The sequence below is a fragment of the Ciconia boyciana genome, chromosome 4, assembly GCF_034638445.1.
Source record: "Ciconia boyciana chromosome 4, ASM3463844v1, whole genome shotgun sequence".
Taxonomy (NCBI): domain Eukaryota; kingdom Metazoa; phylum Chordata; class Aves; order Ciconiiformes; family Ciconiidae; genus Ciconia; species Ciconia boyciana.
This window is the reverse complement of record NC_132937.1, coordinates 94,652,875-94,678,585: the sequence shown is the minus strand read 5'-3', so window position 1 is coordinate 94,678,585 and position 25,711 is coordinate 94,652,875. Positions and strand designations below refer to the sequence as shown.

Genomic DNA, 25,711 nt, shown 5'->3' with positions numbered 1-25,711 from the left:
GATAAACACACAACAGGTACTTTTAGCAGCCTGCATCCACATTTCATATGGTAATCTCAGATGGTTTAAGTGTATTACTGGGGAAATTCAATCTCATTATAACTAAGCAGACACTCCACCCTTGGCAGCTAAGCCCATAACCTCTACATACCGCATCCATATGCACAGCCCACATGAGTGGAAAAGAGTTTCCCTTCCAAGTCCACTATTATATACCACCAAATTAGCACTAATTAGGAAGCAGTTTTTCTGCATGGACAGAAAGCGGTAATCATACCTTTCAAAATATATTTGAACCAAAGATAACAAAAAAGGTTGACTTAAGACACAGGTGAAAAAAGCAGACACCTTTCCAGCACCAAAAAAGGCAAGAAACATTAACTACAGACTGGAAAATATAAACTCAGAATGAAATCCAATTGCTCAGAGACAGCAACTTTTTTCCCAATGGCGACATGGAGAGCCTGCTGGATCACTGCAGGTTCTCTTGGCCTTCCACGTAACAGCAGACTGAAAGTCATCAAAGCTCCATGATCTGGGCCATGAGCTCAACCCATTGCATGCCAGGGGGCAGAAACTATGCCAGAAGGTCCAACACTACTGCAAGGGAGCGAAACCCCTGTGACACAAACCGCACATTGGCTTTGCCAAGCTCCCGGTACCTATGTCAAGCTTCAGCTCCTATAAAATGGCCATACCCTGGCTGCTTCCTGAAAGAGTAGGTATCGCTACCCTGTGTTACACAACGCAAAGATGCTGCAGCACGCGTTGGCACCTGGAAGGCCCTGCCTCTTGGCAGGGCCGCCGCAGGGCACCCCTTCGTGCAGCAGGGCCGTGGCCAGCTCTGGCCATCCTTTCTGACATGACTTTCTGACACGGGGTAACCAGCCAGGCCCGAGGGCCCTAAGTCACCACCAAGAGGGTTCCCGCAGGGCCTCTGCGGCCCGGCCCGCGCCCTTCAGGCGCCCTGAGCCCCAACCGCCGCCCCGGGGACCCCGCCGCCCCCCCGGGCGCACCGTCTGCCTGGCGGCGCCCTGCTCCCCGCCGCTCGCCGCCGCTCCGAAGAACCTGCTGAGCACCAGCTGCTGCCCCCCGCCGCCGCCGCCGGGTTCCCGCCGCCGCCCCCGCGGCATGGCGATAGCGGCGGCGATGGCGGACCCCGGGCCGAGGCCGCGGGCACCAGCGCCGCCTTCCTCGCCGGATGCGAAGGCGGGAGCGGGGCGGGGCCGGCGGGGCGGGATGCGCTGCGCTCCCTCCAACCTCCAACCTCCAACCTCCCGCCTCAGCCTTGCGCCGCCCGCGGCTGGAGAAGCTCTGCCACCGCCCCCTCGCGCCGCCCCGCTCCGCCCCGCTGCTGCGCGCTCGCTCGCTCCGAAGTCCGGTGCGGCGGTGGGCGTCATGGTGCGGTCCCTCAATTCCATCGTGGCCGTGTGCCACAACAGGGGCATCGGGAAGGACGGCAGCCTGCCCTGGCCGCCACTGAGGTACCGCGGGTCTGGTCGTGTTCTTCCCGCCGGGGTGGAGGGCGCGCGGGCGGACTACAACTCCCAGCGTGCAGCGCGGCGCGCTGCCCGCCGGCGGGTTGTGTGGAGCCGCGCGTTGCGCGCTGGGAGTTGTAGTCGTGGAGGGCGATGCGCAACAGGGCGGGAAAGTGCCCGCGGTTGCCGCGGTCGGAGCAATGGCTGCCAGGCCCTGTGGCCGTGCCGGGGAGCCCCGAGGGACTCGGGGAGGCACGTCGGCAGGCTCCCGGCCATGGGTTATCTCTCACGCAAGCAGAGCCGGGACCAACGGCCTCTCTTCAGGCGTGGCACCGGGCCCGGCACCGGCCCCGTCCAGCCTCCTCTCACCGGGTGCCGGCGGCACTTGCGTTAGGTTTTTTTTTCCCAATTAGAGAAATGTAACTTATTCCTAAACCACGTTGTAATGCTCTTCTTGTTTTCTTGCCAGGAATGAGTACAAGTACTTCCAGAGAATGACTAGCACATCCCATGTGGAAGGTAACGTTGTACTTGTTGCTGAGGTGTGCCTCTAGTTACTAAAATGAGTTTGTGTGGTATCAGTCGTGGAAAAGACTGGTAATTTTACTTTTCCTTGACTTAAAAGTCCTGCATCTGCAATCAGCCTGCCCTTCCACACCCTCCCAAGCCGCACAAATATTTTACCTCTTTGTAAATATGTCATCTGCAGATTGTTTCAGTTAGATAAAGAAACTGGAGGTGAATCAGATGTTTCAGGACTGCAGGTGATTTGTAAATAAAAATAATTTCAAAGTCCTGTTTCCCCAACAGGGTAGAAAACTTCACCTACCTGTCTTTACCTACAACTTCAACCCTGAACAAATTAAAAATGGAAAGGTTTTTATACGCTGATTAATTAGCCGAGGTTTTTTTCAGGCTGCATTAGCTTATCTAGCTTGTTTGCTGTAGCTCAGCCTTGGCCATTTGTTCCACCCCTCTGACCCTTGTGACAGTAATTTTTGCTTGATTTTCTGAGTGCTGAGCCATCCCAATACGCCAGAAAACCCTAACCGTACTGATAATAGGCAGCAACAATACTGCAGCCATATGCAGTATATCTGTACACAGTAACATTCAACGATTCTGGTAATACGCAGCAATAATGTTCAGGCCCAGTGAGACCTTTGCAGCAAAGTCATATTATAGACTCTATTGACTTGGTGAGATAAAACTTGTTATTGCGAGGTGAAAAAAATTGTGAAAACCAACACAAACAAACAGGGATAAGAATGCAAAAGATGAAAACAGCTAATTTGTTCTGACTGGGTACGTGCCGCTGCCAGAAGTGACAAGTCTTGCTGCATTGCCCTGATTCCTCTTTCACACTGACTTTAGTGCTGGTTTGGTATTTCCTTAAGCTGTTCTAATTCTCTAACCTAGTAGACTAGGCTTCTGGGTGTTTGCGGGCACTGCCAGTACAAGGTACCTGGTAGGAGCAGGAAGGAGGCATTGGGAGAAGAGGAATAGGACCTCCCTGAGCCATGTGACTGTCTCACTGCATCTGGTGGAATCAGAGCCATGAGAGACAACAGATTTATTGTCACATTTCTGCTGCTTCTCTGTTTGCCAACGTGGTCACTCTCTTCCCTGTGTTTTTTTTCCATGGTCCTGTTAAAACTGCTGTCTAGCAAAACTCACTTGTTTGCTAAAACTTCTGGGCAGCCTAACATGTGCCCTTGTTTTGATTGAGTGACCTATTTCATATCCTGATTTGAAGGTCTGTTCCATATTCCACAAGGAATGTCTAATCTCATTTTGCAACAGTCTTAAGTGAAGGATTTGACTTATGTTTGGAGACCTGATTCAGCCCATTGCAACCTTACATACAAAAAAGACACAACACAAATGTAAGTCTTTTTATATGTCTGCAATTTGCATCCTACTTGGCACAAATGACCTGAAATCAAAAAAAGATGTTTTAAATATAATTTAAAAGAAAAATTTTGCTCCATCCTGCCTGCAAATCTTTTGATAAGCTATGACCTTAGATGCTAGGCAGTTAAGTTGCTTTATAACCAGACCTCTTAATGGGTTATGCTGCCATAAATCTTCACAGCAGGGATACCACCATTGGCTCAAAAAAGTCAGTCACTGATTTTTGAAAGTGGGAAGAATACGATGGAGAAGCATTACCTGATCTTGCTTTTAGTCTGCTTGCATACCTGCACTGGCCACTGCTGTAAATTAGCCATTGGTCTAGACCAATCTTTGTTCTGACCCCATAGGCATCCCAGTGTGAATCTTTAGTAAGAAAATACATATATTTTTCAGAACTTGTGCATTTCCTTCAGCAGTGGTGCCAACATATCTAAACTGACCCTGCAGTATGTCTCTTGGAAACTTGCTTATGAAGCTCATCTGCAGGAGAAAGGTCTTTAGACACTATGAATAAACAACTGGAGCACTGGTTCTCTGGTGTGATCTAGTAGATCCAGGTTATGAATGTTTGGGTTTGGTCAGAAATTATACTTATGGGTGAATTCTAGAATATGATTGAACACCTGTTGCACTTCTGCTTTGGATTTAATTTGGCTGGTTCTTCTTCTAAAAGTTATCCTTTTACCTGGCTTTTTTTTTATTTTAAATAACGCTCAAAGCTGGCAATTATTCCTGATCATATAACTGGAATGATGGAACATGCAAACACAAAGTCAATTACTGTATGCTGCTCGGATTTATAAGGAGAACAATAATGTTTTTTTCACACTAAGATAACTCTTTTGAGGGTGTGAGTTGGTCTCACACACGAAGATTAATCTGGCCCCGTAACTACAGCAGAGCTACCATCCATGTAATGCATGTAGTGGGCAGTCACATGCCCTTTTGTGGTTTTATTACAATTACAAGTTTATAGATGTGCATGAGACTACTTTGGTGTCAACTGCCTGCCAAGGCTTTGAGGCCGCAAACATGTTCTTCTATGCATGTGACTAATTTGAGAATTGGGGCCTGAGCTTTTGCTTCTGTTAACTGCTGAAATGGAGTCCATTTAAATAAGTGTTTTCTCTCTTACTCAGGTAAACAGAATGTCGTGATAATGGGTAAAAAAACCTGGTTCTCCATTCCTGAGAAGAATCGTCCTTTAAAAGACAGAATTAATATAGTGCTCAGCAGGGAGCTCAAGTATGTATGATGAATAATAGGCCTGTAAAACAAATAACAAGTCTGCACCTAAATCTATGTGTAGCAATACATCCTAAAGTCATTCTAAATGTGACATTTTTGGTACCTGGTTAGGAAGCATCTCTGCTGTTGGTTCTGAGTGAATATCGCTACTTTACCTTTAATTTTTTTAATTATTATTTTTATTTCTTTTATTTTTTAATTAATTCACAAGATAATTGTAATTACTTTGCATAATAAATACTAGTCCTAGCTCTACACACAAACCATCTGACAGTTGTCAGTAGTCTTTCTGACTCATGTGTTTAACTGTATTTCTCTAGTTCCTGGTTAGATTGGTGGCTCTTATTCCCTTTTTTGAAGTTTATTTTTATTAGGAAGATTAGGAAAATTTATTATTTTCCTTATTTTATTAGGAAAATTAACTGTCCTTTTTCAGAGCTCTCTTCTTGAATCCATCACCCACAGTCATCCAAATATTCTTAAACAAAAATGTCCACTTATAATGATTTATTGCTTTGGAGGTTGTTGGTGGGTTTCAGGCTGAATATGGGGGGAGGGGGGAGGGAGAGGGGCTTTTTGACTAGTTTTATTGAATGGAATATTAATGTTCTAGAATTCAAGTAGAAATCTATATTTAATTTTATAGATAGGTGAATTTCTCAGTTACACTTTTTCAAAACATGATTTAAAATTTCAGATCTGTAATTTACAATGCCTCTTAAGTCACAGTTTTGATTAAACTGTGATTTATTAAACAATCCTGCGGTCAGATGAGAATTCTAACATCGCTTAGCAATAGTAGGCATTTCAAAATAATTAACTAACGTGAAACATTTAGTCATTATAATGATGAATGGTCCTTTAATTATTTAGTAATAAAACTTGGCTTTTTCTAGGGAAACGCCAAAAGGAGCTCATTATCTTTCCAAAAGTCTGGATGATGCTTTAGCTCTTATGGATTCACCAGAGTTAAGAAGTAAAGTAGACATGGTTTGGATCATCGGAGGTGCTTCAGTTTACAAGGTACATTTAGAGTACTCCTAAATTACTCATTTTCTGCAATGGGATGAGGATGGCTTAAGTTCCTATTACTTCCGCTTTAGGAAGTGCCTTTCCTTCATGTGACCCAGAAAACTCCAGTGATTCCAACAGAAGAAGTCTTGGAGAGTAAGATTTCAACTCAAAAGTTTAAAATACCTGTCCAAGTAACCAAATGTTGCTCTTGCTAATGGTCCAGTGTCATACAGTCATTGCGCTTTTGAGAGCTTTTCTTAAATATCGAAATTGTTAGGTTTTTACACCAAGACCCATATTGTTATGTTTATTTTACTGAGGTAATAGACTGACTCTGGAGAGGATGTGGGGAAAAAAGGAAAAATGATCCTGCATTTTTAGCCAGAACATGACACTTTACAGGTATGCAGGTAAGAAAAGAGGATTTAGAGAGAGCTGGCAGGTGATGGTGTCAGCAGTAAGGGGAGATAATCATACAACAAAACATAGAACTGACTCTGTTTTCCCATCCAGTAACCAGACATCCCTACTGTTCCCACTCCCCAGCTTTCTCTTGATGTCTAGGTGTCTCAGTATTCAGGTGTCCATTCATGTGCCAGAAAGGCAGCGTGTGCCACTTTCTTTTCAGGACCGTCTTTGCACACACAAAGCCCTGTATAAACTGCCCTGTTTTCCCACAAATGCAATAGACCTCCTGTTGTTAGCTAAGATATTAGCTGTGCAACATGAAGGTCTGCAGTAAAACCTATCTTGTTGTTGCCCTGTGTTTCCTCAGCCACCTTTCTCCCTTTCCCCAAACCCTTCCTCTCATTTTCCATTTATACACATGTAAAGTTTAGTCAACATTCCATGCCTCCACCCACATCCCTAGAGTCGTCCTTTGCACCCCTACACAGTCGGGGTTCTGCCCTTTAACTCTCAATTGATTTTGTCTTCTTTTCTTAAGTTCTCATATAATTTGTATTTAGTGTCAAACTACCACACAAAAGATTATGGCGGTCAAGCCTAGTTCATTTCATATCAATCGGGAGAATGTGGAATAAGGGCAGCAGAAAGCATTCTTCCTTCTGATTAAAAAAAATCTCAATTAAGAATTGTAAAGCAATTTTTTTTCAGATCTATATATATATAGTAAAGGAAAAACAGTTATGCTGTCATTACGAGTATGCTGGGAAATACACTCCACTTCTTGTTTGGCACTTGGACTTCAGGTGTGTGATGAAAATGCCATCATGCTCCTGGTAGCAAATTAGGGCTGATAATATGCTTTCTATATGGGGTGGGAAAATACATGTTCTGATATTTCTTGCCTTTGCAGTTTGTGCCTTTCGTGAACCTCTTGTCTGCGTCTTAGGGAATGCATCTTCTACAGTAAAAAAAGCAAAGTAGTTAGATATTGCCAAGGTTGTAAGAAAAATAAGATGCATATGCAAATAGCCTGTAAAACACTGTTGTTCCTCTTTTTTTTTAATTTATGTTTTATAATCACTTTTGCATGTGGTGAAGTCCACCATATATTGGATGTCCAAATGCATTCAGTCTATAATCAAGTATTATCCTATAGAAGTAACCTGCCCTTCACTATCAGCCATTAAAATGCCTGCTTCCAGGCAGTAAGTAGCAAGTTTATTTATGGAGACAGATTCTCTTCAGATTGGGCATAAATGCACAACATGAGCAAGAGGCTAGATTTGACTTCTGCCTGTAATTCTGCGGGACGCATAGTGTGAGCAAAAGCATCTACCCCTTCTGTGCCATGGCCACGTACTCATCTCATGCTGCAACAAGTGATTATTTTTTCTTGTTCTTCCAGGAGCGTCTGTGTTGTAGACTTCTAATTTAACTATTTTTCCAGTGTCTGGCTGATACTTTGTAGAAAACAGTGCCATTTTTTAGGCTATTACTTGGCAATACTAGATTACAAGTAGGCAGTTTTGATCGAGAGTACTTTTGCAACATACTACTTGTGCTGATCAGCATAAGGGAACATGACTTAAAATTTCAACTGTTTTCCCCCTTTCAAGCATCTACGCGGGACATTTCAAAGAAATTTGTAATTCATTAGGGAGAAATCTGACAGTTTTATACATATTCCTGCATTCAAACTAGCTTTGTGGTCTTAATTAAAAGGTTTTGATGGAAACCATACACCTCTACCAAAACTGCAGGTAATATTTTTAGTGCCTGTATTAAAGATGCACACAGGATTACAGGAATATTTCCATTATACCATGTAGAAATGTGTGGGAAGTAAAATAGCAATTGGTAATTGAAGTGAATCATTTTATTCAGTAGTTGTAGATATTTTCTTTTAAAGCATTATTTTGATTTTACTACTTTGTATGGCTCAAAGGTTTAGAACTGATTGTATTTATTAGTACAAGCCCGTGATGGAAAAGTATCCGTAACTACTTTAGCAAAGAAGTGCAACAGTAGTGCTGAGGTCATGACATTTCCACTTTTAGCATTTTGGGGAGTTTAACCCAAAGTTCAGATTTTCAAATAAGGTAGAGCTTTATGAGGACAGACCTTGATGAGGAAAGCAGGCCACTCCGGAAAGCACCATACTTTTCTTTTCATCTGCCTCCTGCAGATGATGATCCCAACCACCACCAACGCTTTTCTATTCCTGATCTTGTACCTGGCTTCTCCTACTCATTTGCAAGTAACACTACTGTGCCTGATGAGTAAATCTTCTTCTGCATCTGAGACACAGAAGAAGCCAGACAGCAGTGCACAATAGCCAGACAACAGTGCAGTAGAGAGCTGTTTTGCACCAGGAGGAGCTAGTCCATTATGATCCCAGTAAGAAGACCACTCAGACTCTGTAAAGTGTCATTTAAAATGCTGCTTATTGGAGCTAACACTTTAAAGAAGGACAGAATAGTATGAGTAATCTTAGATCCCTTTAGATGTTGGGAACTCTTAAGTTTTGCAGAATTGAACGAGCCTCCAAGCCACCCACAGCATGCCGCGCAGATCCTGTCTGTAGAAAGGGCTATCCTGTTTTGGTCATTCAAGCTATTATAGGACTTTCTTACAAGAAAACAAGTTTATTCATCATTTCTGCTGTCAAACAGAAAGGATGTTTACATGAGAACTTCTTGCTGCTTTTTTAGATAAAGGCAAGGACACACAGGTGGTATAGTTGTCAGTACCAAGTGGGACCTGCCTACCTGCTCCTCTGTTACAGTTTTCTGGCTGAGCTTATCCTGCGGCCAAGGAATATTCACAGCATAGTACAGGCCTGGGTCTATTCAGGTTAATTGTTATGTGGATCACTAACTCCTCAATGTACAGTGGTCTTTCAGTCAGGATCACTACAAAAGGGAACAGCAAGCTCACGCATGCACCCGTTGCACTTACTTTGGGAGGGCTGCTTTGACAGCCTGTCACAGGCTGTTGTGGATGTCTTGAAGGCTGAGTAGGAAGCTGGGGGATAGTGGCATTCCTGGAGTCTTCACTGCTCTGCCCTGGTTGATCTGCGGCCCTTGGCACAGGGGTTGAGTTCAGGCTGGTGGCATCCTGTTGGTATGGGGATCCTGGAGAATAAGAAGTAGATGCAGAATGTGAGAGTGCACAGCTGAGGACATCTGTCAAGAGCTGCTACAACAGCTTTGCCATTGCCAGACAACACTTCCAGAGTCCATACCATTATTCAAAAGGGTGACTTACTGTCCTGGGGAGCCTTTTAACACCAGCTCCTAACCTTAGCAACTTCTGATCAGTTAATCAGTTTGGGATGGGGAGGTCCACCATGATCAGGGTTGTTGTCACTGAGCTCCCTGAAGCAATCCTCCAAGCCATATTCCTGTAGATGGTATAAGGAGGGAACATGAATGATCTTCCAGGCCTTTGCTCTCTTTGGGTTTCCACACCCTTTGTGGGTGCTGTGGGCAGCACCCACATCCCAGCCAGGTTCCAGACCCAGGGTAGCAAGCCAGAAGGGTTACCAAGGATGGCCCATGAACTGAAGCAGATTCACACATGTTTCAGGAGGTTTCCAAAGAACCTCAGACTGAAAAGATATACTGGCACCTTCTTTTTGCCTTGAATGACAGGGTCATTCAAGATGTTTGAATGCCTGCCTTATCTGAAATACTGCATTCCCTCTGTGCCTTGTGCTGCCCTGCCCTGATACCATGCTGAAACAGAAGCCTGGCTTATCCTCATCCAGAGAGTTGTGCCAAGATGGAGCATCTACCCAGATGCCTGAGTGCAGAAGGTCACTGTTTGGGACACAGGTGTCCAGCCTGTCTCTCAATCTCACGTACGGATGGCTGCTGTGCCCTGCCCAGTCTCTACGAACAGAGGCAAGCAAAGGTTCTAGGGCATGTGGTCCAGGATGGCATTTCAGGATGGGATGCTGACCTCAGCAACAGAGGGGCAAGGAATGGGATGGAGGCCAGGAACTGCTGCTGTTTACAACCTCTTCCTTGTATGACTGCAGAGGAGCAAGCCTGACAGTCTCTGAGCATTTATAAGGATACAGTGCAGCTGTCTATTGCTTATGGCCGTCTCGCTCACTGCCCCTAGGTTCTGAAGGACACGTTCTCTCCAGGGTGGTGGGAGTATTGGCATAAGCTGCCTCTGTGAAGAACAGAGAAAGGTGAGCTCTGAACAGGGTGGCCATCCAAGTCCTCATGTCAGTTACATTCATGCTGTGTTGAGCAGCATGCTCTGGGAAGCTGTCTCTTCTGGGCCTTGACCTCTGCAACAGGAGAAGGCAGAGCAGTAGACATTTTGGTGGGGACAGGGAGAGCTGAGTAGAGTATTGGTATTAGGAAGTGAGAGCAGAAAAGATTTAAAATAGCTCCTGCAGTCCACTGAGGGTTCAAAAACCTCATGCAACCTTCATCTTCTTAAATTTGACTTGACACTGATCACCTCATCAGGTTTGTAATCTCCTGATATAGCCACAAAGTAAGCTTGCCTCCAGGGAAGATTTTGGACTTCTCACAGCACAGGTTTACAAGTTTCATTTCTTTGGATCTCAGTGTGACACTGTACTGGATCTTCTGCACTGCTCTGTGTCTCCTGAGTTCCAGAAGGAGTTGATGTTGCTGTCAATTGTATGGATGAGGAAGGAGGAGTGTAGCGGGCCAGCAATGGCTGGTAGGTCACAGCAATTACGAAGCTGTTATGCGTCATGAGAGGCACTCCGTGATTTTGCGTGAGCACTTGCCATTTTGAGAGCCATCCGCTGGCTCATGAGTGCTTGTGTGCTGGAAAACTTGTGGTGGTGACTCACTCATTGGTTCTGGCCCTTGAGTCCCTATTAGCTGTTGGAGCTTATCAGACATGTTCCTGGAGCAGATTGTCTGGCTTGGTTTCATGCCCAAGAAATTTAATTCATGGACGCCAAGATTGCTCCCCAGTACAACTAACGCGTGGTGAGTGGGGACAATTGGAAGATTCATTTCAAAACCACGTTTCTGTTCTAAGTTAAGACACTAATGTAGATGCACTCTGTGTGGAGGTATTGTCTCTTAATTGAGAGGTTCAGGTCTTGGCTTTGACTCTGAAAAATAGTGCTACCTGGAGATCCTAAGGGACTCTGTTCAATAGAAATTACATCTATCTTTTAATTGGATTTAAACGGTGTGTTTTAAACTGATTAAAAACAATGTTCAGATTTTACTAGGAATAGGAACTGTAAGTCCAGTACATCCCCAAATATTAAACAGGAACCTTAAAAAACCAGGTGTGGACTTACTTATGTGGATGGTATGGTCTTATGATGTGTTGTTTGCAGAGTGTTTAGTATAAATCTTGCTTGTAAAAATAACCAAGCACAAATCCCTAACAGTGAACCTACCACTGGGGAAAAAAAAAACCTCAAAAAAACTAGCCACAAAACTTAAAAAAAGAAAATAAAATAATTGAAAAATTTATGACTCAGGTCCTCATAACCAAGGCCTCTTTAGTAACACCAAAACAGGTTATATGTCAAACAGGTTTTCACCTTGATAAAACAGTTTTTTCCTACAGCATCTCGAACCTTTTAAACTGTCTCTTCTAATTTATATGTTCCTACTCAGCTTGTTGCTTCTCAGTGCCACAGAAGCAAACAATGACACTCAAGGTCACTTTGCTGAAGTACAGAATTGTATTCTTGTATTAAATTTGGAGGAGAAACTTGTAATTTCATAACAGAACAAAAAGTTCTTTCATAAGAATTCTTGTTGGTTTTGCTTGTTAGTTAATAGCTAGGCTGGCCATAACAGAAAATAGATGCTGATGATAAATAGCATTTGGGGAAATTCTTCAACAAAGAGGCTTGAGCTTGAAAATTAAATTTCCAGTAATCTCCAAGGGAAAATTTAATCTAATATTCATGCTCAGGTGTCTTCCTGTGTATTAGTATTTGACATGTTGTGTTTGGTAATCTACCCCCTTTCATTCTTCAAAATTACTGAATTATGAAGTTGCTATTCATATTTAGTGCAGCAAGTCTCTTGCAGATGATTAATTACCCTCTTAAATAGAGTTTCTTGACTAAGCATATAAGCTTCACTGGATTCTGAATGCCCTGAGTGGGTTGTGAATGCCACATTTGCTAAGCTTCAAATCTTTGCTGTACTGTAAGAATCACTTCTTTAAAAGAGAGAAGTATTAACAATTTGAGTCACTAGTTTTATCATGATCTTTTTCAAGCCTTATAAAACTTTACTAGCTAATACTAATATACTAAAATATATATTTTAAAGATTACATGTTAGTATGTCTGAATTTCCTGTAAATGATAAAAGATATAATAGTAATTTTTCTACCTTCCCTGCATATAAGACAAAGTGACTGAGCTGTATACCTATTGGAATAGAGACTAACTTGTACATCACCATGTTTTTGAAGTGTTGCGTTCAGTCTAAGATGTGACTGAGGACTGAGATCCACTTACAAGGGAGCTGCATAGACAGAACATTTTTCCATGCTCATGTGCGCCACTCTTGCAGGTTGCAGTGCTGTTGCTCCCTTCGAACAGTGCTCTCAAAGAACATGCTGCAAAGAGCAGGCTCCTCTGAGCTGCGTGACGCTGTTGACATGGAGGATGTCACACTGCAGGCCAGAAGCATTATTCTGCTCTGGGAGCAACCAGTGCAAAAAGCTGAGCGCTGCATTGGCTTCTCCACTAGTTCTGTTGTAGAGTGAACTAATTGGCATGGCTTAATCCTATTAACATTTTTGAAAGCTGCTAACGTTATCTTGTGTAAAGTGAAGACTGAAGTTTGTCATGGTTGCACTGACCATATGTTCTTTCTCTGTCCCACGAAGCTCATGATAATGTTCGATTATGCATGTTTATGGTCCTGAGCAGTTGTTTCCAAGCAAGATTACTGTCTTTCTGGCATATATGCAAATGTAACTCTCTTACTTCATTACTGTAATGTTGCAGAATCATTCTTTACAGGAGAATTTTCCCATGTGCAGTTGTGTAGCTTTGTCTGAACAAAAAGATGGGAATGGGAAGACAATTCTCCTGTATTCCTATGACCTTCTAGGTGTTTTTTGAGAAAGGGTTTGAGCACTCTTAGTGTAATTCCCTAATACCTCTTTTAATTAAAAGTGGCAGGGTCATAGCATTACAGCTGACAGTACTGTCCTCCCACAGAGATTTATGTTTTGTAAAAATACATCTGTGACTATTGTAGTCATGCCTCCAGCGGTCAATACTTCTTGCTCTTACCTAGTTATAAATAAAATAAAGCAGAACTACAACATTAGCAATGGACTAGTAGATTAACTAATAATTCCCTTTAAAAGGTTAAGAATTTTCTTTAATTTAGCATCTTTATGCTTGCACAGACTTGAGAGGGTTATATCCAGCCTCTCCAGCACAGTCTTCAAAATAAACTCAGAGGATTTTTAATGTGGAAAGAAAGGTGTAATATTGCTATTACTCCTAAACAAGCTTTTTGTGTGGTCATTCTTGTGAACAAACATTGATTTGACATTCCTCTGGGAAAAAATAATGACTAAAAAAGGTGAATATATGAGTCAGTTGTAGACACAAATCAGGCAGCTATGAAAGGCTGTTGCTTTTTAAGTTCTTTTTCAAAGATGCTTGCAGAGATCATAGAGGAAAAGATTTAAAAGACCCTTCTTTAAGACTAACACACGGAAAAGTCTAATGACTAAAGTGTATCTGTTTCTGCAAGGGCAAAATGGGCAGGCTTTTTGGTAATGGCCATGGAAGAATTTTGTTGCACTTGCCTTTGTTCCTGGCAGAGAACTGGAGGTGGAAGCTACCACAGTGTCTCCTCCCTTGCTAGGCTTAGCCTTAGTGGCTTGGGATGGAAGGGCTGTTCCCTGCCTCACTAATCTGAGCCCTAGCAGTGTGGGAAGGAAGGATTTTTGAAGGTGTTGATTCTCCTGGTTATCACCGCAACTCTCTTAATAGCCAAAGTTTAACTTAGGCAAGCCCTTTTACCTGGGTAAGATCTAGAACTTTGAGATCTTCAGCTGTGAGATTTTGCTAATGCATAAAATATATTTTTTGATACTCTTGTGGCTTCAAAATGCAGCTTGCCTATATGATCCAATATATTTTAAGGGTTGAAAAACATAATGCAAATAAACAGACTTTATTTTGAAATGTTCTCTTTTATAGCATTCTCATATTTTGTTTGGATTTGCAATGTTGTTGTCTAGAAAGATACTTGAAAAATAAGTGCCTCACATTGTTACTTCGGCTGTTTTACTTCTTTTGTGTAATTGGTAGAAGATCAGAAAGCAGAAGCAGTGTGTGTGTGTCCTAAAACCCATGAATCTTTAAATGACTAGAAATAATTGGTCCCTTCTACAACAATTGGTTGCTATGCCCACTAGTTTACAGTGATTTGGTGATTAGATCTAGAAGAGATTAATTTCCCATATAATACTTCTGAAACTACTTGTAATACACAGCGATTCTTTGTTGCAGAGCTTCAAGGATGTTTTAATCTGTGTTCTACAAAGAGAAACTAATTCAAGGCAATGGTCCTGCACGTGCAGACTTAATCTAATCTTGCATGGCTGTCAGTCCAATGCAGCTGGAAATTATGGGGAAGATGATCCTTAGGTCATCTCCTTTTTGCTTTATGCTTCAGAGGCAGGCTTGCCAAGGATTTCTTGGAAGTGAGCAAAAAGACGAGGGAATGCTGAAATCTTTCCACAGGGATATGAAGATATATGTGAGTAGTAAAGGACTCTGGTTCCCATACAGGATTGATGTACCTGGAACAACAGGAGGGATCCTGACACCTCAGCTCTCCTGTCCTCCCTCTCTTGTGGAAAGTCATCTCTGCTTGAGGAGTGGTTCTGGTGTTTCTGAGAGATCAACAGCCACGGTTTTAATAGGCTGTGCTTTAACGTGAACCAAAAATCAGCATTGCTTTTCCCTGTTGCATCAGGCTGTAATATCTTAAAAGGTTCCATAGCTGCTACACAGGGAGGTGAGCCTGTGTGGAGAGCAAACACATATGCAACTCCCAAGGGCAACCAGTGCAGGCACAAATACAGTCGAAGGATAACGGAACAGATTATGAGGGAAAAACACAGTAAATTAAAATCATACCAAGAATTACTTTGAGACCCAGTGTGGCAATGGAGTGAGGGTAACATAATGACCATGGAGCGAGGATGCAGATTTTTCAAATTTACAGAAGCATGAGCTCAGAGCCATCATCACTTTGTTTTAAAAATCTCCTCCTCTTGCCCTGGTACAATTATTTCTAACAAGTCCTCTCTTACTATCTATCTGTTCATTACATACATTATGCTCACATTTATAAAATATGCAAAAACAAAAAAGGCAGTACTGATCTCCTACTTACTGGAAATGGTTTGTCTATTGAATGTTGTGCTAACTTCCCACAGTATTGCCTGATTACTAGAAATATATTTAGTTACTGCACTTTCTGTTTAAATATTCAAGATTATTTCCATCTATACCTTCGTATTACGTGTTACATTAAAACAAAGTCTTATTCACCATATTCTGTTCATTAGAGTAAATATGCATAATGTGTATTACCTTGATTAAATTCAGAGTAAGTATGTCAACATTCTATCAAATCAGCACTATGCATCCTTTAACTTGTCTTCTGTACCAAAAAAGGTGGTGAAACTATTGATAGAGTGGTCTGGACAGGGCAAGAGTGAATTGAATGTTAGTGAGGAACTACCTTAATCCTCGTGAAAATGCCAGAGTTGTGATAAAGCTCCTTCCCCATCCTGCCAGGTCCATAGCAGTAGTTTGCAGAGGCGGTGTCAGAGTCCAGTCCCCTCTGAACAGGTTCCTTTAGAGACTCCACACGTGGAAGGCTTCATGTTTGATACAAAATTTACTTATCTGAAGTTTTCTGAAGTTACAGGTAGGGAACATGGAGGACCAGGTGCTCCCAAAGGGCCAGGAGCTGGGACCCATGGGCAGCAACCCAACTGGCATGACAGGGGCCTCACCAGCCAGGGCTCATGGTGATGAGGCAAGTCCACAGGGCAGGATCAGGCCCCATGAAGGCAACCAGAATCAGACGTAGCCCTGGGATAACTAGATGGGGCCATGGGGACAGGCCAAGGCCAGGTCAGGATGCCAGCCCATGACATGATTCAACTATGTACTTAAATCCCAATACCAGTGCAAATTACACTTAGCAGAATAGAGCAATTGAAATATAAAGTTGAATCACTTTACAAATGTGTTTCTCCTTACCCGTCGCTGTAATATGCTTGCTGTCATGACGCTGGGCGTTCCCAGCTGCTGAGAAGGAATATGTGGGTTGAAACCAGCTCAAGCCTGTTGCTCTTCTCCAAGTTCTTTTTGTTTGTTGTTCAGTTTTCATGGGCCATGTACGCACGCAGCGCTGGCCTGGCTAACTCGGGAAGCATTTGCACTTTTTTATTAACCTGGGGACAAACGGTTACGCAGCTGGTTGGTTCACTCAACTGATGGAACCGTTTGTCTACAACGGAGGTCACTTTCTGGTCCCCTTCAGCTTTCTTTGCAATATCTGTGGTCAGTCACTCCATACGCTCTTCCCTGGCCTGTCTTGGTGGTACAGAGTTCTTGCTGAAGCTGATCTCCCATAGAGCTAGATAGGAAGTTGATTTGTTCGTCTGCTACAAGACAAAAGTATCTCTGTTTACAGAATACGGTATGTTTTTATTTGTGAAGCAGATTATTATTCTTCTGTCATTCTGCAGGTGTATGTTTCTTCTCTTACCTCCCACCTTATTTAAAGGAAGAAAAAATGTGATATTTACATACAAACTAGATGAGCACCAGTTCAGTGTTGTTGGAAGCTGGTGTGCTGTGACTTTCCCCTTCCATTTTAAGCCATTCTGTAGTAATAGAGCAGCTTTTCTAGAAACTAACTTCTCAACAGTGATACCCATTAATTTTGTTGGATTAAATTTGCTATTACTTGGTTCCTGTACTTGTCAAAGTGGTACCTAATAGCATGCTGCATGGTGAATCACCTTTAACAAAGAGCATTGCTCATTGCCAATTTAAGGGAGTGGGAGAAACAGCTGTAGGCTTTTCAAAAACATATTGTAACCAGGCACCAGTATAGCTTTTAACGGGTTATTTTAATGCTGAGAAAGTCTGGGAGAGGTGACTTTTCAGTCTGATCTGGAGACAAAACTTTTTTTAATTCCTGAGTTTGTGTGAATTTCTTAGTGAGGAACTCACCTAACAGGTGTCTTCATAACTTTTTTTCACCCAAGGAGCTTGGAAACTTTCTTTGTTGTTGTTGTTATATAACTTTCAATGCATATTATCACTTTGCCATAATCCAGAGATCAAACTTTGAAGTTAAACTGGTAGATAATTTGATCTCTGGAATTGAAAACTAATGCAGAGTAAAAATACATTATAATTCCTTAGCGGTGATACTAATTAAACATTGGAGCAAATTACCTTGAGGTGTGGGCCTCTCCCACCACTTAAAGCTTCCTGTCTTTTGAAGAGGTATGATTCAGAAATTGCTTGTTGTGACTAGACCATACTGCTCCTTTTGTCTCACAGGACTAGTCATAATTTTTTCTTAATTTCTATCAGGTGCCCCAAGCTCTGAGAATAGGCATTGCTGCCACTTACCAGGTGGAACTGGCACAAGATGAAATTATTCCTTTAGAAAGTGCTCTTGGGCCGAGTCCAAAAGAGGAGATTTATAGTTCAATTTTCACTGCTTTGCTTAAATCCCGTAATACATAAAATAGCAACTGAGTTTCAGTTTTAGATAACATATTTGATGTGCAATCTACAAGTAGAAAATATGCTAAGACTCTTATCTCTGGGTTCTTTTTGAATGCTGCCATGGTGATGGCTGGTGAGAACAAGAATTGTCTGGCAAAACAAGAATTTAGAGAGTTGGTAAAAGAAAGCTAGTGTTCCAAATAAGAATTTATACTTGATATTATCTTACAGATTTCAAATAGTGTTATAAAACAAGAATATTAAAAATTTTAATAAACAACACTACTTCATGCATGGTTGAGCTCTTTTACAGGGAACAATTCAATTTTAATTGTTTCTATTGTTTTCAAAGGCAGCGATGGAGAAGCCAATTAATCATCGATTGTTTGTGACAAGAATTTTGCAGGAATTTGAAAGTGACACATTTTTTCCAGAAATCAACTACAAAGACTACAAACTTCTCACTGAGTAAGTATCAAGATGCCTACTAGTCTTGTCTTCAGGTGGAAGACTTAATAATCTGATTTGAATGTGTAAGGGTCCTATTAAGGCCACATTCTGCTTTGAGTTAGAGGTGCTTTTCACTGTATTTTTTCCCCAGAGTCAAATTTTACTTAGAACCTGGAATTACACCACACTCAGCACAGAGAGGTTGTTAGAACTTGCTGTGTTCTTCAACCTTCCCATAATCTTTACAGGAAAGAATTACATATGTCGGTTTCCTTGAAAAGTAACTTTCTTATTGTTTCTCACTTTAGAATTACTCAAATATTTACTAAGCTTCATAACTCTCAGTATGGTGTTTAGCCTCTGAATGTCTGATAAATTGCCAAAGACAAATTAAATCGGTTTGAGCAGGGAGGGTTGAGCCTTTTTAGATTTCTAAGGTTATTCCTTTCTCTTGAGAAAATTACTTCATCCTGACAAAGTTAGTAGGAACAAGTATTAAACTGTAAGTTTCTGCCATTCACTGTGGTTTCTTCTATGTTATCCTTGTCATATTCCAGTCATACATTTATGTCCTCTCCCACAAGATTACATCCAACAGGCAGTAGGGAGGTGGCAAAAATTCAAATGTCTGCCTCAAGAACCAGCAAGTAAAGGACCTGTTCCTCTTGCTACTCTCATTTTGGTTCCCAGCTAGTTACAGACTAGCAGTGGAAGAAATAGAAAGTATGGCAAGTCAAGCTCTCTGCATGGGGCACAGGAATGGATTAGCACTGAACTGGGGGAGAATAGGTAGGGGAAGAAAAGAAGGATGAGGGCGAGACGAACAAGGTAAATGGGGAGGATAAGTCACCTTTTTTAACTCTAACATGTTCTGGACTGTTCTGTGCCATATAATGAGCCCACTTTAGTATCCTGATGTCTGACCCAAAGCTCCCCTCTCTCCCCCTTGACTGTTTCTCAGGTATACATTGGTTTTGGCCACTGTACTGAAATCAGAATTTGACCTTAAAGCATGAATTCACAAAATAGCAGATAATTCCCTCACCCAAGTGGAAACCTAATAGAATGAAACCTAGCAAGTAAGATTTAAAATCTCTTTCTCCCTCAAAGTCAACGTTACTCATACAAAATCCTTATTCTGTCACGGGGAGCTGAAGAGATTTTTGAAAGTGTCAATAAGAACTGTTTTAGTAAATCTGGGATATAGAGGAACACTTTGCATGGTAGCAGGCAGCTGCTTTAAGAAGCTGTCGTAGACTTGTAAGAAACCTTTACCTTAGCATTTCCTCTAAACCATCTGAGGAAAAGCAAAGCAAAAAAACCCAACAGTGTTCTGCATCTCCTGCATTTGCAGACATTTTAAATAACGTGTTGAAGGCTTTAATAAAAATGTTGGGGTTTTTTGCTTAAGCCAAAAAGTTGGTTTTTTTTTTACATCAGAGTATGCTTTCTTGATTTAAAAAGATGTGGGGACAAGTTGCTCATGGTAGTTAACATGATTCCTAAAAATAGTTTGTACTTAGTATACTTGTGGTAAGGGTGGTATTTTCATCTCCTTTTTCAAACAACTCTCTTTTCTAATTGATTGGATAAATTACAGGTGACTCATAATTATATTTTTATCTACTTGTTGGCTTTGCTTTTTCTTCTACCCTCTCTCCAGATACCCAGGTGTCCCTGCTGGTATTCAAGAAGAGAATGGCATCCAGTACAAATTTGAAGTGTATGAAAAAGCTGTCTTGGCACAATAAATTAGGCTTTCTGTACTTCTGTGTAAGGGCAGGCATTTTAAATCGTGAAGTCTTACAGAGTGCAAATATATATTAAATTACTGAGAGAAAATACTGCTTGATAGTGCAATACCTTGGTAGTGAATGATTCCAAAAAACACACCCCACTCTGAATATACATCCTGCAGTGGAAATATGAAGATGGTCAGCAGCGTGGAAGAGGTAGCTCTAAGGAATACCACAGCTAAGGTTGCATGACCTTGTATTGATCTTTACAATCCATGGCAGCATCCCTAACAATTCCATGAGTAATGAAAGGCATTAGACTGCGTCAGAACCTTTCTACCTAAAGAAAGGTTTTGAGTATCTCCTAATTCAAAACGTCCAGCGTTGAGAAAGCATCAAAACTCCTGAGCTTAACGGGGACAGTATATACATTTATAACAATCTTTAAAACATACTGGTGTAGATGAAAAGGTAATCGAGTTTGAAAGCATAACAAGAGAAATGGAGTCTGGAAGTCTCAGGCAGCAGTTGAGGGGTACATTGATTCTTCATGGAAGTCCTCTGTTGTCATCTTAACCATCCGGGGTACACAGCCTACTTCAAGCCTTTTGGCTGAAAACACTGACTTACAAACTAATCTCATAAAGAAGTCGTAACATTTCCATTAACTTCACACCCATGTAAAGGCTTGCTGCTCTTATAAAAAGTTGCTATGTCAGTTTGACCATGGCTGCTTTGCAGTATAAGAACACAAACATTGCTTTCTTAACAGAATCTGTGTTCTTTATGTCCCTTCTAAATGTTACCAGTGCAGTTGCAGAGTGTTAATTTGTCGGTGTGATTTTGAATATTCTGTGTCGCATACAAATGTGGATAATAAGCAGATAGCAGGGTCCTGTTTCCTCTTTCATTAAACATAGCTAGTACAATAGTGTTTTGCATTGCTGTTCCCTAAAAGTAGCAAGCAATATACTGGTACTGTAGTAACACTATGATTGTAATGGCATACAATGCCAAGTGTTGACCAAAGTTTATTATTGCTAATATTATCACAACATTATCAGTAATATTAGCCTGTTGCTATCTTCTGACTGTGAGGATTTTGTCAGACAACAGAGGACTCCATATACGAAGTGTCACAGAGAGGAGCTAGGATGTACCCTGCCCATATATGCTTTCTTGTGCTGCAGCTGCCACCCTGAGAGTGATAGCCTACAAGGAGGGAGCCCTGCCTCCCTTTCATTGCAGATCTGTCTGAGACCAGAAGAGCGAAAAAGAAAGTTTTAAAAAAAAAAAAATCCTCAAAACTCTGCTGACTGTTTCCCCAAAGCATTTTAAAAGCATTGTCTTATGAAGAAGCAGTGTTGTGGGAGATTCAAGTAATAATGCTTGTCCTTTACTGTCACAGTGAGGCCCAGTTCTAACACCAGGGAGGGCGGCACTGGCCATCAGCAGGCTTTACACAGGTTATAACTGTACAAAGGAGCATAACAGCACCCAGTTCTCTAAGAGAAGATTAAACCTTGATTTTGCTTGCTTCTGAAAAACCAATCCTCTTTGATAAGAGAAAGACACTTAGAATATCACCTGTGAACACCTTGAATTTTCCATGGCAATTTACAACATTTAACTGATAAAAAAGATAATTTTTGCAGCATCTGTTCTGGGTTGTCTCAGTTTCCTTTGTGTTCCTTTTGCATTCTTAAAAATACAAGTACTTTCCTGTGTTGGTCTTCTTGCCCCATGTGTGCTGACTTTACATCAGTCGATAAAGATTAAAACTACAAAGTCATATACTTGTGTAATACAGCAAAAAGTCCCCTGAGTTTTAATTTGACAACAGATTGTAAAAGGGAAGGAAAGAGACTGTTACCGGGGGGATGTTGTTTTTTTTTTTTAATATAAGTCACAGTGACCCCGACGAGAGAAAATAACCTCCCAAAAGCATTTAGTATGTACCAGTTAGTATCAAAAAACAGGTCACTGTTGAAAGCTCTGCACAGCTCATCTGCAAAGTACTGTGTTTATGGCAACTGACCTTTATTAAAAGTGGAAGCAAAGACTTCATGCGATGTTAGCTGACACTGTGATACTGATGTGGACATACATTAGAAAATTTCTGCCTAAGCATACATTGCAGGAGATATGGTGCACTGAGGCCAAAATGTTTTGTAGAACCACTTTAACTTGGCTAAGCAAAGAACTTTAACTTGGATGCAATGAGCCTACTGGGAACATAAATAGTTACTCAGACTCTTTGTGGACTGACTTAGTCCTCTCCAGATTTAACTATGTTCATTTGTCAAATTCTGCAACAAATTAAGTCCTTTTATGATTCATGGAAATGAGAACTTTTGAAATTACACAGCAGTTTCCTACTTAAAACTTTTCAGAACATATTAATGATGCAGTTTCTTCAGTATGCTTCTCTGCCAGAAAGATGCATTTTTGTTTGGTTTTTGTTTTAGTAAGAGCACTGCATTTGGACAGCACCTTTTGCATCAGAGCTTTTCAATATGCCGTACAGATTCCAATCAAGAATTAGGAAAATGCATTTGATTGTAGTGAAGTTGGGTCCAAAAGAAGTATGTTCATCCTAACGACAGATGTACCAACCACTACAAGGTTAGAAGGTTACTGTTTCAAGAAGATGGACAGGCAGAAGGGTGTAAGTCCATGTGTTCAGGACGCACATGCAAAGACTGTTTGCTGACAGGTGTATTATTTCCAGAGGATGGTTACTTTGCACATTTTTTTAAATCTGTGCCCTTTTAAAGATACCTCAGGTTGTTCATCCAAAAACTGAGACCAAAAAATGGTCGCTCTCTTCTTCTACAGGCCAGAGTTACTAGCTGGAATTTGTATGGGACCTTTTTTAAAAGTGATGCTTCGCTGCGTGACAGGCTGGTTGAAAAAGTAACAGGTACAAAATAAGTGTGTGGTGTTCACCTAAATTACGCATTGCACCTCCCCATTTATATTTCCCAAGGGAAATGTAAATATTTTATACTATGGCTTGAAGAAAAAAATCCTTTGTTCCAAATACAACTTTCCTACGTTTTGTTTACTCCCATACCTCACTGATGCATGATTCTGTGAAAAGCCATAGATTCTCATTATGTCTAGTACAGGGGGAAATGTCATGTTTTTCCCCAGTTCCATGCAGCTAAGTACAATGAATAGCGTAATGAGTGACAATATAATTACCAATCACCAAGAAAAGTATAGTACAGATATAATTTAATCCCCCTCATTCATGCTTTCCCAGGAACAAAGTGTTCTAAACAGATTAAAAATTTAATTTTTAAGCATAATACTAGTTTTAGCAAGATAGCTGAAACCAGAGGGTCTGCATAAGAGGTGAAAACCAAACCATTAATGTTTCTGTTGCTTGTCTATTACTCATTATCTCTCTTATCTGACAGTGGACAGCAATTCCCATTTGGCAGTAGAAAGCTGATGTTTTCAGTAGCTCACCAGTAGCATTACAGCTGCGGTCTATTCAAGGGCGGAATTGGGAACATTCCAACAACAAATCTCTCTCACGGAGAGCAATCCATGGAGAAGAAAGGTACACACTGAATAATACGAGTTTCCTAATTTAGCAAACAGAATATTGTTAGTATATATACAGAACACCAGGGCAAAACAGGAAGGGGAAAATAAGAGTGATTAGCTTATGCATGTTATCTAAGGAGAGCATCAGGAGCACTTGACATGAGATTTTAATTGGGACCAGACAACCATGTTGTCTTCATCAGACTACAGCTAATTTGCCAAGGGCTTAAACCTAAACCCAAAGTAATTCTGAGTAGCTTAAAAGCTATGCTAGAAGAGGAAGATAGCAGGCAGTAGCTGATTCAGAGAGGGGAGAAGCTGTGGGAAGGGTTGGTTGTTAATCAGTGCAGCAAATAAGGTGACTAGAGGTGACAAAGCTTGGTTAAGTATGAAACTAGGAGATACTTCCCTCATTATTCAGTTGTGCATTAATTGTCTCTGCTTGCCCAGGAGGGCTGTAGGAATGAAGCCTACCGAATCAGGGTAGGCTGACCAAAAAATCACAAAAATCTTCTGAAGAGGCAGGTCCTGGAACAAAAGAGTGGAAATAGGGAAAGAGAGGTGAGAAGAGGAAATTGATGTTTCCTAGAAGGATTGCACAGTTTCTTGTGTTAGTTTGCCCTGTGACTGTAATTACTAAGGAAACACTTTCAAACTGCTGCGAGGTTTAGCACTTGTAAGATGCTGTGACAAAGAATTTCATTAGTGAAGGATTTTCAGGATTTGGATGTCTGTGTGACTGCCTTCGTCAGCTACACAGAAATCCTCAGCTACAGTTCCTATCCTGAAGTGGCTGCACTACATCTGAAAGCAAGAGTCCCATCCCAGAGCATCCAGTAGCCCCAGGGTTAGCATTGTGCCTAAGGCTGATGATCTGCTTCCCTTGGTGGACAGTATACGCTTCTGGGGCTGCATAGGGGAAACCTGCCAATTTTTCTTGGTCTTCAATTATAAAGACTTGCTTTCTTCTGGCTCTGGGGTGATCATGGGTTATTCTCTCCTCTGTTTTCTGTCTGCAGATCATTCCGTCTCCTGTTGTATACCATCAAAGCAAAATTTGTACAAGAAGTCTTTTATTAGATTAATTGACATGGTTGGAAAAAGAACAGACGAGCTCTCAGGCAGAGTCCTATTCTGGTTACATTCTCAAGACTTTTTTCAGGTGACTTGAACAAGGGCTTACATGCCAAAACTTGCCTGTTTATCTCCAATTAAATTGGGTGGTTTAATAAAGTAGATTACCTTGCCATGTAAATCTTGTTTTGCTTGTGTCTTTTAATGGTCTTGAGTGTAGCATTTGCGTATCACCTTCAGTCCTTGAGCTATGACCCTCTCAATTCTGTCCCTTATCTCTTCAGCTGTCCTTTCGGATTGGAAATTTACAGAAATTCAGACAATTCTTCTGATCAAGAAAAGTAGGTATTTCAAATAGAGTGCTCTTAAGTATGTGCCTGTGTCTGATTAAGTGGTAGTAAGTGTTTTTCCTGAAATTGGGCCATATATTTGCATAGTTAAGGAAAGCTTTAGGTATGAAATTAAATATTTTGCTAAATTATGTCTCCTTTGAAAAAACAGACAGGAAAAGAAGTAAATACAGAACTTGAGAGGACAGGAAATGGATGGTACACCATTACTCAAGGAAGCCTAAATCAATGTCTGTTCCTTCGGCAGTTCTGTTTAATGAGCTCCTAATACCAAGCAGAATCTTTTTCAATAAACAAACCATTATACAGAAGTCACTTTGGCTATAAACTGCATCATTGATTTAATTGAGAAGGATGCTTGCACAAAAACAGAGCGTTTGGTCCTTAGAAATAACATGCTTTTAATGTTCATTCTTCCTCTGAACTCAGTTTTCCACACAAAACACTGCTGGGAACACTCATGGTCGTTTCAGACAGCTGTACTAGTTGATGAATTACCAGCCGTTTGCTGGAGATCCCTGCTCCACCTCTCGGCTGGCTGGAGGGATTATGCCTAATGCACTTGCAGGAGAGCCGGATGGGTACATTTAAATATCCAGTGAAGAGTGACTTCAGCTGAACAAAGTGGGTTTGCCTGAAAGGAAAAGGAAAAACTCAAGTGATCCTTCCCACTGATACAGCTGTGGGGCCATTAATGCCTCGTGA

General features: G+C 41.4%; 2 protein-coding genes across 6 annotated transcripts in view; one reads left to right on the top strand and one right to left on the bottom strand.

The window, feature by feature from the left end:
- MSH3 (mutS homolog 3) overlaps window positions 1–1,203 on the bottom strand; it is a 121,713-nt gene extending 120,510 nt beyond the window's left edge. For both annotated transcript variants that reach the window (XM_072860663.1, XM_072860662.1), the window contains exon 1: window positions 1,017–1,203. In XM_072860663.1, the coding sequence (XP_072716764.1) occupies window positions 1,017–1,133 (117 nt within the window). In that variant the 5' untranslated portion in view covers window positions 1,134–1,203. The remainder of the gene's footprint in view (window positions 1–1,016) is intronic.
- A 78-nt stretch (window positions 1,204–1,281) lies between these two features.
- On the top strand, window positions 1,282–25,609 carry DHFR (dihydrofolate reductase). 4 transcript variants are annotated; one of them, XR_012042351.1, is made up of 7 exons: window positions 1,290–1,484; window positions 1,948–1,997; window positions 4,535–4,640; window positions 5,540–5,666; window positions 18,191–18,306; window positions 19,952–23,595; window positions 24,602–25,606. XR_012042351.1 is itself a non-coding variant. In XM_072860667.1 (6 exons), exons 1-6 carry the CDS (start codon window positions 1,399–1,401, stop codon window positions 14,776–14,778), a joined length of 465 nt encoding a protein of 154 aa, XP_072716768.1. In that variant the 5' UTR covers window positions 1,283–1,398; the 3' UTR covers window positions 14,779–14,793. The 4 variants fall into 4 exon arrangements, 3 of the variants coding, with proteins under 3 accessions (XP_072716767.1, XP_072716768.1, XP_072716765.1); XM_072860667.1 differs by lacking the exons at window positions 18,191–18,306; window positions 19,952–23,595; window positions 24,602–25,606 and adding exons at window positions 5,747–5,810; window positions 14,747–14,793 and having other exon boundaries at window positions 1,283–1,484; XM_072860664.1 differs by having other exon boundaries at window positions 19,952–25,609.
- Window positions 25,610–25,711: the final 102 nt, after the last annotated feature.